The 18,281-nt window shown below is 34.3% G+C and overlaps 1 protein-coding gene across 2 annotated transcripts in view; it reads left to right on the top strand.

Annotated features, from left to right (window-relative positions):
• The first annotated feature begins 9,024 nt into the window (after positions 1–9,024).
• LOC105225232 (ER membrane protein complex subunit 2) overlaps positions 9,025–18,281 on the top strand; it is a 90,347-nt gene continuing 81,090 nt past the window's right edge. For both annotated transcript variants that reach the window (XM_049448104.1, XM_049448105.1), the window contains exons 1-2: positions 9,025–9,183; positions 9,289–9,697. In XM_049448104.1, coding sequence (XP_049304061.1) covers positions 9,150–9,183; positions 9,289–9,697 — 443 coding nt within the window. In that variant the 5' untranslated portion in view covers positions 9,025–9,149. The remainder of the gene's footprint in view (positions 9,184–9,288; positions 9,698–18,281) is intronic.

Genomic DNA, 18,281 nt, shown 5'->3' with positions numbered 1-18,281 from the left:
TTGTTTAATGCTTTGTATAGCTGGTTGCCCTAACTCACCCATATGAGGAGCGCTTGAACAGATGCGATAGGAGCGACCTTGCTTTTGTAAGAGTAGGTTCGTCCATGTGTCGCATTGAGAGTATGGTACTCGTTGAACCTTAATTTTGTTGAAGATTTTATTTATTTTGAAAATTTATGAAAAAATGTCGATTTTTCGACTTTTGATACAACTGTGTTTATTATTTATTTTTATTTTATGTTTTTATGTATGTACTAATTTGGCGTTCAGTAGACCGCCACCGCTCTAGGATCTGTTCAGAATTTTTTTTTTTTTTCATTATTGGCGAAAGCCATCCTGCGGGGCCGAAAAGTTGTATGTGCTTTTAATATAGGAGGAAGTTTCCCTATATTTCGAAATTTCCTTAATTGTGAATTAAGGTATTGATTTTGTTTTTTCTCAACTTGAGTTGGTGTGTTGGGAACTGGTTCTGCAACTAGTCCACTTTGTGTTTCACTGTGCAGCGTTTGAGATCTTTGTGCCTTTGAGCAGCATGGTGTCTGTTGGCAATTTTTAGTATTTTCAGTTTCCGGATTTGCTTTTGCAATTAAACTCATGGTTTGTTTTATAAATGCGCTTCTTTGGGGTGAGATGGGATATCTGCTGTAATGAAGCATTGTGTGATGTCTTTTATGACAATATAAGCAATTATATTTGCTTTTGCAATTTTGAAGATTGTGTGAGTGGGACAAGCAGTTTGTACAGAGTCTTTTTGACCTGACAAAGTTGTTCCTTTCGTTAATATTTAAGTTTTTAAACCTCTGGCAAGATATAAGTTTATGCCCTCTTGTGCATAGTTCGCATGACGTATGTCTTTTCTGTTCGGATGTGAACGATTGCGTTTTGTAAAAGATTATGTTTGATTTGGTTTTGCTTCTAGCTTGGGGTCTATTTAAGCTTCTATTTTGGTCGTGTTTATTATTCTTATTTCTGACTAGTTTTTCTTCTAACCTTTCCGCAATTTCATATTGGGTGGTGAGAAAATCTTTCATTTGGTGCCACGTTGGGCACTTTTTTCGTGATGAGAGCGATTGCTCCCATAGAAGTAACGACTTTTCTGGTAATACGGCGGTGCAAATGTTTACCAGAATGGGGTCCCAGCTGTCTGTGGGAATATTTAGTGTCGATAGAACCGACATACAATTTGAAACAGTGGATTCTAGTTTAATGAATTCTACACTTGTTTCTTTCTTAATTTTAGGCAAGTTTAATAGTGTCGTTACTTGCTTATCGACCAGTATTCTGTCATTTTCGTATCTTGCTTTTAGAGCTTCCCAAGCCAAATTGAAATTGTCGTCATTTAATGCGAACTGTTTAACTATTTCGCCTGCTTGACCTTTTGTTTTGTATCGGAGGTGATACAGTTTTTGTGCCTTTGATAGTTGTGGATGGTTGATGTAAACGGCTGTGAACATGTCCCGGAAGGACGGCCATTCTTCATAACCTCCGTAAAACGTTTCTGTATCACATGCAGGCAACTCGAGGTGGATGCCTGAACTTGCCTCGTGACTGTCCATTTGTGGCAGCTCTACTCTACTGTGGAGAGTAGGGGCAATTGCTTTAATTAGCTTTAATTGATCGGAGATCATAGCTTTCGTTTCTTCATATTGGTCCAAGCAGTTTTCGTAAATATCGTAAGAAGATAATTTAAAATTTTGTGGTAGATCTGAATCGTCAGAATCTACAATGGCGTCATAAGCCGCTTGGAGGCGAGTCCAAAAATTTTTTAGATTTTGATTTTTTATTTCTAGTAACGATTCCGAGTTTTCGTGAATCGGTGAGGAGGCAAATCTAGTGCAGTATCTTATTAAACTGTCACTTTGTGAAATGAATTTAGCAACCTGATTTGAGCGTGTAGCTCCTGCAGGTGTATTTTGATTGGTGTCGTTATTAACCATTTTTGCGAAATAATGTTTTTTATTTATATTTTAGTTCGAAAATATATTTGAATTTTATCCTTTGAAAAACCGCGTTTTTTATTTATCAAAATATTTGATGTCCAAATGATTTTTTATTTAGGTACACCCTAATACTTGGACTTGTATGTATGTATGTATGTACTTATATTTTGTGCAATTGAGAGCTCGTTGAAGAGATCAATTCGCTTTTTACACTAGCATGCACAAATTGTTTGTAAGATATTTTGAGTTATGTTCTTAAGCAATTGAGAGCTCGTTAGAGAGATCAATTAGCTTTTTGTCCACTATCCTGCTTGTTTTTGTCTGGCAAAGAACAAGAGGTATTGCTGGATAATTGCAAATGTGGACTTTGAACTTTTATGTTTTAATATAAGATGTATGTTTGCATATACTTGTATTGGATTTTATTTTTTCGCAAAGGTGAGAGAGTGAGAAAACGGAATGAAAAAAGGGTATTTTCCTTTGTTAACGCTTACATATGCGCTGTGCATATGTATTTTTAAGATGAAATGTTAGGAAATGTATTTATGTATGTACATATGTATTTACTTTATATATTGTGCGCCAATAAGCATGTATGTATGTATGTATGTTTGCATTTAGTTTTGTTTGTTGATATTGCTACTTGTGTTTTAAATTGTATTTTGCTTATGTTTATCCTGCTTACTGTTTTTTTTTTTCAACAGAAGAGGTACATACATATATCTAAACATAAATAGGCAAATGGTTATTAGCTAGCTATATAATAGGCCGGATTAACTTCGTTAAATTAAAAATGTTTGTTAACCGTATTAAAATAGCGTTATAGATTTGTACAAGTATGTATACATAAATCAGAAATTTTTACATACATATGTACATATATGCATAGTAGAATTAGATTAAAAGAACTGAATACGCTCACTTTGGTTTTGTAGGGTATATTTCTGTGTACTCGTATAGCATGCCTGCTCATATTCTTCCAATTCCTCTTTCCTTCGTCCAGCTGCTTGGTTTCTTGTGTTGCGTATTGTTGTTTATGCCTATATCTGTATGCGTTTATTCGGGCCTCTGATGTCAACTCCTTCTCTCTGCTTGCAGTTAGTTGTCTTTGATTTTAGCGTTTTTTTTTTTGTTTATTTTATATTGTGTTAGATTCGCGCCCGTTTAATTTGTTACTTTATATTTTGTGTTTAGGTTTCGCGCGCGTTCAATTTGTTTTTGTTTTATATTAAGGTGCTTAGTTTTTCGCGCCCGTTTCTGTTTGGTTTTTTGTTTACTGAAATTGTTTTGTATATTTTTTGTTTTTCCATGCAATTTGTTTTTGTCACTTAAACTTCTCTTTTATCCACCGTGAATCTTTATATGTATGTATATTTACATAAAGACACTGCACTGTTCTGCACTTTCTTTTGTTTCTTGTTTTTTTGTTTCTAATAAATAATAATGTTGGTTGTTTTGTTTTTTGTTCTGATTGTTCACTGCACTTTTTTGTTTTTGCACTGCACACTTTTAATTGGTTGTTTTTTGTTTGTGTACTGCACTTTGTCGCACTGCACTTAATTTTGCTTATTTGTTGATATGTTACATATGTATGTTTATACTTTTATTATTAGTTATTAGTTTTGTCACTTCACCGTGCTATTGGTTTTTCACAGTTTTTGACTGTAAATCTATAGTGCCTTTCTTTAAGGCTCGAAGGACCATGTTTAGTTTCGTAACCAGTAGATACATATGCATGTACATACATATGTATCTCTATTTTTACCCTTTTTAAATGGTTCTCCCGCACATACGAAATAAAAGTACCAGGTACACTTGAGTGCTAATATATAATTTAATTTATTAAGAAAATCTTAATAGTTCTTACAAATGTTATTTTATTAAGATTAAATGTTTACATTATTTGGGTAACTAACATGCGTATATCGATGGAGCGCCAGATTGCTGTTGCCGAAAAGCTTACTGTAGCGGGCGGGGGTTTGTTGACGAAGCGGTAGTGCTTACGCGGCGCAGTGGTAAATCGAATGTAAGAAAGAGGTGGCTGGGCGGCTGGTGTAGAACGAATTGTGTCTGCTTTCTCCTTGTCCAGCCTTTTCGATGAGTGAGTGTGCAGGTATAGAGAGCTGTGTTGGTGTCATCAGCTGTGGTGAATTAAGCTGTCGCATTAGGATGCGCCAGTTTTACCGTGTAGAGGGGGTGGATGCTTAACTCATTTAAACAGAATGAGCTTTTGGTATACAACTGTGGTTAATGCTTTAAAGTAGATAAAATCAAACACCCTCGGTTTTGAGAAATTCGCCCGGGACTTTAATGAATGCATATGTATACGTGTGAAATAATAATATGAAAAACAATTTTCAGGAACATTACAATTAAAGTGTATTGGCCAAGCGACGCAAATTTTATATAACTGCATACATCAGAATTTCTATTTGCAATTAGAAACAATTCAATAACACTGTGATAGCTTTTTTCAAAAAAAAAAAAAGAAAAGACCAAATTCGACGGTTTCCTCCTATTTCGGGTCCTACGAATCGAACTGCATCATTACTTTTTTGAGTTACAATCATGGTTTCATACAAAAATTTTTGTTGAAGTTTTTCATCAAAGTGGCCCATTGTAAGAGAAAGGCACCTTTTCTTCGGTCTCTAACTTTTTTAATGTTGACTTTTTTGGTAAACTTTCTTTGGCAAAGCTTCTCATAATAAGTCCGTCTTTAAGTTCTTAGATGACTGTAAACCCCAAAATCAAGGTTTTTTGTGTCCTTATAGCCAATATGTCGAAAAAACTGAAATTTAATCCATTTTTTTTAATGCTTTTTCCCTCACGTTTCGTCAATATTTTAATTTACCCTTTGATACATGATTATTGTGTACAAATCAGCAAGCAACGAGTCAAGCTTTTTGCCGCTATACCAATGCTCAAGGGGGGCGGCGACTTGGTGAAATCTTTCTTCATGCTCATCGGATTCAGTCAGAACTTGCTGCTCAAAATGGTCCTTGTGATGGTGAAGGAAATGAATTTTTAAGGACATATTCACACCTATTTCTTCAAAAGCGTCCACCATGTCATCCACATATTTTTTCCAATCTTCAGACCGGTGCACTCCTAAGCAATGGTTTATAACGGTCATAACGGAGTTCCAGGCAATTTTTTCATTTGGCCTTAGAAGTTCTCCGAATTTTGCGTTCTTCATAAGTTTTCTTATATCGGGGCCATATTGGAGCTTATGGCAATTGGAACCGGATTTTTTGTGTTATCCACATACAGCAATACTGCTTTTAAACTATTTTTCGACGAGTCAATAAACAAGTGCCATTGCTCTGGTTTGTACTCACAGTTCATGTATTGCATAAGACCAGGAATATTTTTACAATACGAATAAGTATTGTCGCCATTAACCTCAAAGAAATCTAAAAGCTCCTCCTGTCTTTTGCGGTATCCATACACCTTCACATCTTTAGACAATATATTTACCGATCGCAGATGATGTGCTAGACAAATCGCTTGTCTTTGCGATAATTTCAGCTGTCGTACCATCGTATTCAAACGGGCTTGGGAAATCTCCAAGTGACGACATGGGCTTTCAACTTCGGTTGGGTTATACATTGAGAGTAGATCTGTAGGCTCGGTGGAAAATGTTGGCGAAATTTATCTGTCAGTTGGACTTGGACGTCTTGGTATTGGAACATTTTCTGAGTGAGATACTGGTAGCTGTGCAGATTGAACACTTTTGTAAACTGTGTTTTTTTTTGAGTCTTGCAAATTTGTTCTTGCACGCGTAGCAGTTACTAGTATGATGCCCTTGTGGATCTATCCAAATCATTGGGATGCCGAACCCCATTTTTAGGCACAGTCTTTTTGACCAGTTATGCAGGTTGTTGTTGCATTGCGTGCAAATGGTATTTGGCACCCAATTTATGCCTCTTATAACGGGCAATCGAACTATTCCTCGTAGATGCCGGCAGTTCCCGAAGATATTTTGCGTCTACTCCGAGGGCTTGTAAATTTTCCACATAAGTACGTAGCAGAACTACGATAGGCCAATTGGAGACTTATTCATTTTAATTTATTTTCTTAATATACAAGGCACTAAAACAATGTTCTTTCCGCGAAGTCACAGTCAAATTAACTACTGCAATCTATGCTTAAATTTTGACTCTTAGGCAAGCATTTAACGTTTCTTTCAAACGATACTTGTTGTTATTTCTTATCAGTGCAGTGGTTAAAAGCTTGACTCGTTGCTTGCTGATTTGTGTTGGACATTGATGGATGAGTCTTGTTAAATTTAATTTAAATATTGTGTACAAATTTATGATACTTATTGATAACACTTATAAGATACAAAAAAAAAATAAAACAGCACACAAACATAGTTAGTGTAGCTTTTTTAAAAAATACAAATTTTGTTAAGTTTTTTTCTAATGGTTAGTTTGCTCAGAACGTTGTCTTTGCTTAAGTTTCTTACTATTACAAGATGTCACTTAATGTATAAGTATCAAAGGGTAAATTAAAATATTGACGAAACGTGAGGGAAAAAACATTAAAAAAAAATGAATTAAATTTCAGTTTTTTCGACATATTGGCTATAAGGACACAAAAAAACATTGATTTTGGGGTTTACAGTCATCTAAGAACTTAAAGATGGACTTATTCTGAGAAGCTTTGCCAAAGAAAGTTTACCAAAAAAGGCAACATTAAAAAAGTTAGAGACCGAAGAAAAATGTGCCTTTCTCTTACAATGGGCCACTTTGATGAAAAACTTCAACAAAAATTTTTGTATGAAACCATGATTGTAACTCAAAAAAGTAATGATGCAGTTCGATTCGTAGGACCCGAAATAGGGGGAAACCGTCGAATTTGGTGTTGTCTTTTTTTTTGACTATCACAGTGTAATTAATAAAAATTAAAACAATAAAAACTCTTTGTAACACTAGGTACATAGAGCCACCTTCAATAATAACGGTTCTGTAAATCATTTGGCGTACATTCTTCACTATGGAGCTCAATCGCATTTTCTTATTCAGATTACTAGCTGCACTCTCTAATACGCCACGCGTTTGCTCTTGCTTATCTCTTTTTAACGCGCTGTATTCACATTGAATGCCGGTCATTGTTATGTCGCTGACTTCTTACAAATGTTCTTGTAGTAGGATTTACGATGCCATTTAAAGTTCACTGTCGTGCTGTCATGTCGTGTCGCTCAGTGAATTGTAAATGGCGTCGTGAATCCTCCTACAAGAACATTTGTAAGAAGTCCGCGACATAACAATGGCCGGCACGTACATAAAACTACACAACTGTTCATTGCGTCTGTACACAAGTTCGTTGTTACCGTTCTAATGCCATTGTCATTGAAGTGAAGAAATTTAAATATTTTTTTAAAGATTTTTTTATGCAAAAAATAAGCAAATAGGTAAATTTATTTGTTTTTGATTATCAACTGCTTTTACAAATAATATAACAGAGCCATTTTATGCTTTTATTTGTAAAATAACGTCAGGTTTGTTAGAGCTTTGAATAATATTACATTTTACTTATTAGTGGCATCACTCCTCTACTGTCAACTCTACTGTCGTCGGCAAGTTTAAGTATATTTTGAAGTTAGCGAGAACGACAACTGACGGGTTGCAGTCGTGTAGTCGTACATTTTACATATTATAGAGGCCATACACGGGCACACATGTGCGTTCGATCGGTATGTGTAAACATGCGGTTTACTCGTGCATGGGCTTGTTCGAATACCGATCCATGTTCGCGAAAATTTTTGATTTTTTACGATCGGTACGCGAACTTTTTTATCGTGTATGGCGTTGTGAGCTCACAAAATCTCATTTCTCTCGTGTCGCCGAGCAGTGAAGATCGCGGACAATTGCAAGTGTTAAGGGGAGAGACTGCTTTAGAGGCTTCAAAAAATCGATTTTTTTTGAGGATTTTTTTGGGGGGGAAAGAAATAATTGATTCAAGCGAAATTTCTAGGTTTAATAGTCATATATTTGAACATCTTTCACAAATTTTTTTAATACGAAATCTTTGATATTCTGCCTTTAGGAAGCAATTACCCGATGCATCTCGCATACGCATTTATCAGGAACAAAAAATTCAAAGAGATTCATGTTTTTTAATAATTTATCTTCTAGTTAAACTGAGAAAATTCCAAAAAAAATTTACTTTATTTTGTTAAAAAATATGTTCAAACTTGACTTTTCTTAGTTTTTTTTAGTTTAAATGGAAGATAATTTTATGTCATAGATAATAAACTGCGCCCCAATTCCAACTTTGCCCGCCAATTAAGAATAATCGTAAAAATAAAAAAACCGAGAAATCGCGCTTTTTTGCCCAAGCGCCCATATTCTTGTATGTATCTGTCTGACGCTCGGACACTATTTCCCTTCTAGCTTCGACAATATTTCGAGTTCCAATCTAAAACTTTGTTTGTTGTTAGATAATTTTTAAAGAGATTTAAGCGATTGTTTGAAGCTTCTTAAGCAGGCTCTCCCCTTAATAAAGATTTCGTATCTGAATTTATTGATCTTATAAAAAATTAATAGGCAATTTGGCAAACGAAAAGTGATAAATATAAAAATAAAATTGAGAAAAATAAAAGTTGGAATAACTTATTAACGAAATACAAAGAAATAGATAAAAGTGCTACATTAGAAATAAATTCGAAGAAATGTTCCGCTTGCCTGTCGCACATGTTAACTGTGTGAAGAACGAACGCAAAATGGATTTGTGTGTCGTGTATGGGGAAACGAATTCACACAGATCGAACGCACATGTGTGCCCGTGTATGGCCTCTATTAGTGGCATCACAACTCTACGTCATCTCTCTACGTTCAACTCTACTGTCGTCCTACTGTCGTTGGCAAATATAAGAATATATTTAAGTTGGCGAGAGCGACAACTTTCGGCCTGCAGTCGTGTAGTAGTGCAGCTGTCAAAATAACTGTGTTCGTAAGAATGTGTGTATTTTAATATTTGACAGATGTCGTTTGCAGTCTGTCGCGGTCATTGTGTTCAGCAGATAATTTGCCCATAATGAGCAACAAAAAATTTCGTGTATAAACCGAGACATATCAAATCAGTTTCTGTACGCCATCTTTCGGTAACATAGCCTCCTCTTGCGGCAATGTTCGTGTAATAAATCTGACGTTTAAATAATAATTTTTATTCTGAACATAATTGTTCTTGAATTTCACATATACAATGTCGTATAATTTTAAAGAAATGTGTTGGAAAGGTTTTGTGAAAGTTTTTGAAATATTTAAATACTTAAAGCAATACAATTTTCGTGTTTTCCCAATTGTAGATCATACCTAAATATTCTCCTTTTTATTATTGGTAGATGTTCGTGACCAATTTCGGAAGTGGCGTGAGGACAATGAGCGTCGGAGTGATGAAGTAATACAACTATGGGAAGCACTATTGGAAAATCATGTGCAAAAAACTGGCAATGAGAGGCATCTTATATTGGAGCAAGTACTAATTGCAGGATTCGACACTTCTCGGTTAGATATTGCTGGGAAATGCATTGAAACATTAAGCATAGAATTTCCTGAAAGTATGAGGGTTATGAAGTTTGAGGCTATGCGCTTAGAAGCTTTGCAGATGTATGAAGAGGCAACTGATTTGTTAGATGAAATTATTTCGAAAGATGAAACAAACGCTGCTCCCCGTAAGCGCAAAATAGCTATTTTAAAAGCAAGGGGAATGAGATCAGAAGCAATTAAAGATTTAAGTGAATATTTGAAAACGTGAGTATATGCTATCATTGTAAGTAAAATGAATTCGTTTGTTTATAATATATTATTATTTGCAACATCTTCGGCTATGTAAACAAATACAAATGATGAAAATAACAAGATATATCTTTGCCAATTACACCCTGTTTAAAGAACGTTGGGTGAATTAAGTGATCTCAATAAATTTAAATAGATCTCCAACTTAGAGTAATTAAGTATGGGGCACGATTTTAATTTCTTAGGCGGTCAGGAAAAAAAAACACGAATTTCGGTATAAATGGGGTATGCACGGATAAGGCAACTTCTCCAGAGGAGGAATATGCAAAAATAATGTTGCTAACACTTATTTTTTTTTAATATTCCCGATTAAAAATTCAAAAATACTTAGTATTTCACAATGTTTCGCCAAATTTTTTCACATTTTCACTTTGTTTTTAAACATTGAAATAAGTTAACATTTCACTTTTACACGAGAGTTGCCACATCCTAAACACCAAACATGTAGGATTTTCAACGATTTGTCTGTTTCTTTCTATATTAACTATAATAAAAAATACTTTTCAAAAATTTTCAAGCTTTAATTGAGTTGTTAACACTTTTTCCATATATGTACAATATGTGATTGTGATATTTAATAAATACAAATAAGTAAAACGCTATGATAATATTATAAAATTTAGTATCAAATCGGTGTGATTAGAAGTACCTACGCGTAGTACTCCTTTTTGATTTGGCGGCCTTCGGCCGCGCTTTAAAAAAATAACCCTAGTCGAGCCAATACCCAGGGTGACTGAAATACTTTCGCGTAGTACTCCTTTCAGCATTGGTGGACTTCGGCCGCGCTTTAAATAAATAACCCTAGTCGAGTCAATACACTGAAGTACTTCCACTTAGTATTACTTTCTGCATTGGCGGCTTTCGGCCGCGCTCTAAAATAATAACCCAAGTCGAGCCAATACCAGGGGTGACTGAAGTTCTTTCGCGTAGTACTCCTATTTGCGTTGGTGCCTTCGGCTGCGCTTTAAAAAAATTACCCTGGTCGAGCCAATACCCAGGGTGACTGAAGCACTTCCGCGTAGTACTCCTTTGCATTATCGAAATAGAGAAATTCAGCGAATTGCTAATATTTGCTTATTATCACATGGTAGCGCTCCATTTTCTCATACTTGTTAGCACATAAATGATGCTGAGTGTGAAAAGTAATTTTTAAAATAAAGATTTCTTAGGTAAAAAAACCGCAAAAAGTGAAAAATGTGGATGAATTTAAATGTTTATAGTTTAATTTAATTAATTTGAAGTAAAAAATGTGCGAAAAATGCGTTTAATGTGGTGAAAAAGCTTGTTGAAATGCTGCCTCCTCAGACTTATATTCTACAATAGAACTTTTTCACCTATCATGAGGTACATATATCCTGATATGAACAAATTTTTTCGGAATTTTTTGAGAAATGACTGGGTGAATGAGATGCGTTTTTTCACTGGCGGACACGATTTCTCATGTTTGGATCATCTGAAACACAAAAACCCAATTTATTCTTAAAAAGTACGTGAATGATTATTGTCCCTACTAGAATCATGAAAAAATGTTGAAAAATAAAAAAGTAATTAACGTTTTTTTTTATTTTTTCCAGTGTTTTTTTTTACATACATTTTTTCATAATATTGTCAATAAATTATAAAAAAGGGACGATAGCCAGGCGTTTTGTGAACATTTAAAGAAAATTAAGCAACTCGGTTGAGTAGTTCGACCGGAATCATGTTCGCTAGTTTAAAAAAGTGTGTTTTGACAAAAACGCGTTTAAAGTTGGTGGTGTGCATTGCGAGCACTCTGAACGTCGAGCGGTATTATTATTTTTGGACCTTTTTCGAAACCTTATAGTGGTAAAGTAGGTTTCTACATTAATTCTAAGGGTTTAAGGGAACAGAAAATGTAAAAAACAAAAAAATTGGAAAAAAGATTACCCTACAGACCCTTAAAGTTCCACAATTTTATTTGCAATTCACTCTTATAGTGCGTTTATTTATATGACATGACAAATAAGTACCATGTTGTGTTTTGAAAAAATAATCAAAAATTTTCTGTTTAACATACACACTTGCTCAAAATAATAGTTACACTATGAAACTTAGTACTCTCAATAGTTTAAACAACTTTTTATGGGCTTTTGGAGACAAGTTATGCTGTAAGTTTAATTAAGATAATTCTAAGAGAAAGAAGCATGGGAATCCCCGAGTTAATGCGTATTTCAGTTTTGTGTGAATACTCAGAAAAAAAACTTGCTCAATATAATAGTTACACCTAAGTGAACTTAGCTTTTTGTGAAAACAAAGTTAATTTTATCCAGTTTTTTTTATCTGGATTGTTAAGTTTTCTTTCATTAAAGCTCAAAATGCTGCAGATAAATTAAATTATTTTTTGATCAGATGGGACGGAAGTCACATTGCACTGTTGTAGAAGCCCGTCTGGTTTCAAACCTCAGAAAGCAAGGAAAATCGCTTCGGGAATTTGGGAAATTAATGGAAAGGTCTCATAATTTTGTTAAAAATGCTTTAGAGCGAAAATCTGGTAAAGAGACTCGTGGAAGGCCACAAAAAACGAGTACAGTTCTTGATCGCCACATTGTAACTATTTGTAAAAAGGACCTATTCAAGTTGTCGAAGGTGATAGCAGCAGAAATTGGAAATGTAGTAAGTGCACAAACAGTTCGCAGGCGTTTGCAAAAGGTCACGCTACCAGGACGAATAGCCAGGAAAGTTCCATAAATGTGAACAAAAAATTTAGATATGAGGTTAAATTTTGCAAGAAGTTATTTTGATTGGTCAGGACCTGAGGGAGCAAAAAGGTGGATAAACATCTTATGGAGTGATGAAACGAAAATGAATTTGTTTGGAAACGATTGTGAGAGAAATGTGCGTTGTCAAAAGGAAAGGAGTTTCATGTTAGATTCAGAAAAAACTGTGAAGCATGGTGGTGGAAACGTCATGGTGTGGGGATGTTTTTCTTGGTATGGAGTAGGTCCTATATACGGGACAACTAACAAAATGACAGCGTCGGAGTACAAGGAAATACTTAAAAATGTCATGATACACTATGCTGAAGGAAACTTACCATTACGTTAGGTATATCAGCAAGATAATGACCCAAAATATACCTCCAAACTGGTTAAGAAATGTTAACGTTTTGAAGTGGCCAAGCCAATCTCTGGATTTAAATCCAATAGAAAACCTATTGGGAGAAAAAAAAAATTGGCGAGTCAATCTTTCTCTAACAAAGATCAGTTATGAGAGTGCATACAAAAAACTTAGTATGAGATACCTAAAGAAACCTGTCAGGCTTTAATCAGTAGCATGCCCAAACGAATAAATAAAGTAATCCAGAATAATGGTGGATATACTACCTATTAAGTAATGCTAAATATACAACAAAACTGTTTGATCATATTTTCTGCACGGGAGGCCTTCGGCCGCGCTTCAAAAAAAATAACCCTCATCGATCGAACACGTATATTAATCAAAAGGAGAGAAATACTGAAAAACTTTGGATTCTATAAAAAGTTTTTTCTATTTAGTATAATGATTCTACATATATAAATATTCAATGCTAAATTAAATTTAAGTTAACGAAAATCGTTAAAATCAAAATCAGGATTGTTGTTGTTGATACCGCGTCATTTTCATCATCAGCTGATATATTATCCACTAAATCTTGTATAGTTTCGTAACGCAACCGGTTCGTTGGAGGAACAATATCAGTTAAATCCTCGGACTCCACTGTAGGCACTTCCAGTTCTTTTAACTCCATTCCTTTCTGAAGATTTCCTTCTACATAGCAAGGATAAACTTGTTTTATATCCAAACTTGTTTTATATTCGAGCCAAGGTCTTCTTTGTATTTCTTTTCTAAAAAATTTTGACTATAGTCGTATGGATTCATGTATTGATGTAATAATTTCGGACTTCAGCGACACTTAATTGCACTCTTGAACAAACGATTCTGACATTCGAGGTCATTGATGGTATTGTCTGCATTCCCTTTCTCCACACACTCACCAATGCTATGATTGGTGGTTAAGCAAATAGTACCGTCACCGAAAAGTTGACTTAAGCCTTCAGTACGAATTCAGGCTTTTAATAAAAGACCACAAAACAGCAAATTATTGCTAAAATTTCTTTCGGAGCCAAATAACACTGACATCCATCGATAAATGTACCTCGAGCTGGACATATGCTTTGGCTACAATGTTTTGCTCCTTTTTTTCGTTACACCTCCAAATCCATCCTAATTTTGATCTTTTATTTTCCTCTGGTCTCATCTTCTGTGCCTTCTTGGAATTAATTCAATTTCCTCAAAAAATTGCGACGATTGCTCATTGGCTAAATGAGTTTCCTTCGAAGCCGTGCCAGACGGCACCAGTGGTCAAAGTGACAACAATTAAAAGTGAACATATTGTGAAAAAAATTTTAATTTAAATAAACCAATACATACACATTAAATATAAAATTAAACGAGTGGTAAAAAGAAACAGGAAAAAAAAATTAAAAGTGAGTACATTTAAGTGAAAAAAAACTAAGGTTATAATACAAATAAGCAAATACATAATAAATATAAAATTATATGTGGTGGAAAAGATCAGAAGCAAAAAAAAAAGTATATTAATACAATACAGTATATTAAAAGTGCACTTAACAAAAACAAAAAAGAATACCAAAAAAAAAAAATCAGTGAAATATCAGGTGACAAAACTGTGGACAACATCACAAAGTATATGTACATACAGTGAAGTGAAAATTTAAGTGCAATAAGTGCAGTGCAGTGACCACAAAACCAATCAAAAAAGAGTGGTGAGCTTAAAAGAAACAAAAAAAAGCAAAGAGTGGAGTTGTGAAACTAAAAAATACATAGATACATATGCGTTCAGCAACCAACAAACGGGCGCGCTACATAATATACATATGTACGTTTGTACTGGTAAACCCCGTTTAAACAGTTCCAAAAAACGGGTATCAGAACGTTAACAAAACGCAAAAACAAAAAATATCGGTATTTTCATTTCTCCTACATCTTAACGGATAAAACAAAATAAGGAAAAAAACCGATATTCATAAAAAAAAATACAAATACAGTAAAAATTTAACTAAGTACTTGCACTATTTTCCGCAATACCCCTTCTGCTTCTTAAAGCAGTAAGCAGGATTGCTTAAACCGTAAGCGAAAGATAAAGAACAAAACACAAACATACATATATTCTATTTCAAATTGCATTTACTTATATACACGTACATATTTATTACATATATGTATATTAAAAAAATATATATACATATATGTACATATATCTATATATATATATATGTATATGCGCTTTCTTTGGATCTCACGTTAGGAATATTGCGAATACGCATATTCATATATACCTACATATATATGTAGATACATACATACGTGCATACGGCACACGATTAGTCTATGTTATTTCAAGCTCTGAACACATAACGACGACAGACGACAAACGACATCTGTCAAATATTACACACGTTCTTATGGACACTTATTTTGACGACGACACGAAAACACGACTGTAGGCCGACAGTTGTCATTCTCGCTAATTCCTATTTGCCAACGACAGTAGAATGAAGAAGAGAGATGAGGAAGAGTGGTGATGCCACTAATATGTAAAATGTAAAATTATTCACAGCTCTTACAAACTTGACGTTATTTTACAAATAAAAGCATAAAATAGCTCTATTTTATCATTTGTAATAACAATTGATAATTTAAAACAAAAATATATACCTATTTACTTATTTTTTGCATAAAAAATTTAACTTTGAACAAAATATTAAAATTTCATTGAAGTGCAAGGTATTAGTATGGCCACAACGAAATTGTGTACATGCAAAATGGACAGCTGCGTTGTTTTGTGTACATGCGTTGTTTTGTTTTCATTTCACTTTCGTACTCTCGTTTGTCGTTTGTCATCTGTCGTCGTTATGTGTTCAGTATGTCAGAGAAGCGGGTAAATTACTGCTAAAGCAAAACGACCAAAAATTACGCGGTTTAATACATAAATTCACCACACTTACGATACATAAATATCGCTTTAAAGTCCACATTGGCATACATCTCGCAATACCCCTTGTTCTTTGGCCGACAAAAACAAGCAAGATTACATATAAAAACGTTATACATACGTGTATGTATATGTATGTACAAAGTGCAGTGATCTCTAAGCGAGCTCTCATTAGCACATAAGACAATCACAAAAGATCCGCTTATAAGTATACCCAATAAGAATTACGGACACAAAAAATATGAAAAATACATATACATACACATATAAAAACCGTTGAAAAATTTACCGGCATATATACGAGTATCGACATCGGGTACAACTTAAATATAACATAAAATATTATTTAACATACTTAAATTTTTACATACAGTGACGAGCAATACTGTAACACGTTAAAGGCGCTTTTATTTCAACTAAGTATATTTCACCAGTTAGAGTTAAAACTCAATTTTTTTTGTTTGAAATGTTGTATGTGGACATCATATTTTACCTCTACTGTAAAAGTGCTAACATAAAACAACAATAAATTACTGTAAACAGCGAAATTTAAGAATGACTAAAATGTTACAGTTATGCACGCGTGTCATGTGATCTTTTATTACCGTTATTTTTTGCAATTGCGATAAGCACGCAGGAATTTTTTAGTTGTTAAGTGATAATTGAGTTGTCAAGTAGCAAACATGACCATGCAGCCAGAAAATACGCAGAAAATTTTAAAATTAATAAAGGAGGAGCAATCTGTGCGTAAAATAGCAACAGAATGTAAAGTTAGCCATATGACAGTGCACAGGTTAAAACAAAAATATTTTAAAACCTCGTCCAAGAAAAAAGGTGGTCGGCGCAGAAAAATTAACGACCGACAATGCCGCCATCTCGCCCAATTGGTCACTTCGAACAATACGGTAACACCCGCGGCAGCTCTTAAAGTGCTAAATATCGAAGCAGGTGAGTGGACAGCGCGCCGTTCCTTAAAAAAAATTTGACTCAAAGCATCTGAAAAGAAAAAAAAACCGATGTTGACAAAAAGACATGTGCAGCTGCGGCGCGATTTTGTTGCAACACATGACCATTGGACTGAAGAAGATTGGGATATGGTAAGTTTAAAACAAAAAATGTTTAAATTATAAAAATATTCACTTTATTTTTTATTTTAAAGGTAATATGGTCTGATGAGACAAAAATAAATCGTTATCAGTCTGATGGACGTTCCTGGTACTATACACGAGACCCAAACACGATTAAACCAAACTATGTTTCCCAAACTGTAAAACATGTGGCGGGTCAATCATGGTTTGGGGGTGTATCACCAAAAATGGTATAGGTCGTCTGGTACGCATTAATGGAATCATGCGTAGGGAGCAGTATCTGACCATTTTACAAGAAAATTTGCCGATAGTCATCGAAAATTTGGGTCTTGCTGCTGAAAAAGTTATCTTTCAGGAAGACAATGACCCGAAGCACACGGCTCGCCTTGTACAAGATTGGATAAAACGTCAAAAATTTTCGACCCCTACATGGCCCCCTCAATCACCGGATATGAATCCAATCGAAAATTTGTGGAGTCATGTCAAGGCGCAGCTGGCGAAGTACCCTAATCCTCCTAAGGGCGTAAATGAGTTGTGGGAGCGGACTCAAGAGGTTTGGAATGCAATACCCCCCGATTTTGTATCGAAATATACAAAAAATATGCCCAACCGGTTGAACGCTTTAAAAAAAGCTAAGGGTTTTTGGACCAAATATTAACTTTTTGAATATTATATTTTAACATTACACCGAGTGCAAAACTGTAACATTGAGCTTTTTTACGTTATTACTTTTAAACATATTGAATTGTTATTAAATTACCATGATTAGTTACTTTAATAAAGCTAAGGCTACAATTAATTGAAAACAAAAAATAAATCATTAAAATCCTTCTTTATTTTTGTTTACGACGTCATTTTAGGATGGATCACTGTGGGGTGTTACAGTATTGCTCGTCACTGTACGTGTATTGACACATATGTACGTACGCTCAATACCTCAAAGTCCACATTGGCATATATTCCGCGATACCCCTTGGGTTTTGGCTAACAAAACCAAGCAGGATTGCGTACAAAATATATTCAAAGTCCACATTGGCATATTTCCCGCAATACCCCTTGATTTTTGATCAACAAAAACAAGCAGGATTGTGTAAAAACCCAAAGCGTAATACATATGTGCATACATGCATATGTACAAAGTGCAGTGATCTCTAAAACGAGCGCTCATTGGCACATAATAAATAAAAGATCCACCTATAGGTATACCCTATAGGACATTAGGACATAAAATATACATAAAACAAATATATATGTATATAGGAAAATAAAACATATAAAATAGTTCCGGTCAACAACAAATAATTAAATCAAATTTAAGCTATATTCTGTATACGCGTAATATTTTACTTAAAAACTCTTATTTACTTAAAAGAGTTCACGTTTAAACATTTCGTTCATGTTCTATTGAACATTTTATATACGAAACTTTTTTAAACAT

Source organism: Bactrocera dorsalis, chromosome 2, assembly GCF_023373825.1.
Source record: "Bactrocera dorsalis isolate Fly_Bdor chromosome 2, ASM2337382v1, whole genome shotgun sequence".
NCBI classification, from domain to species: Eukaryota; Metazoa; Arthropoda; class Insecta; order Diptera; family Tephritidae; genus Bactrocera; species Bactrocera dorsalis.
This window is presented reverse-complemented; position numbering and strand designations above follow the sequence as displayed.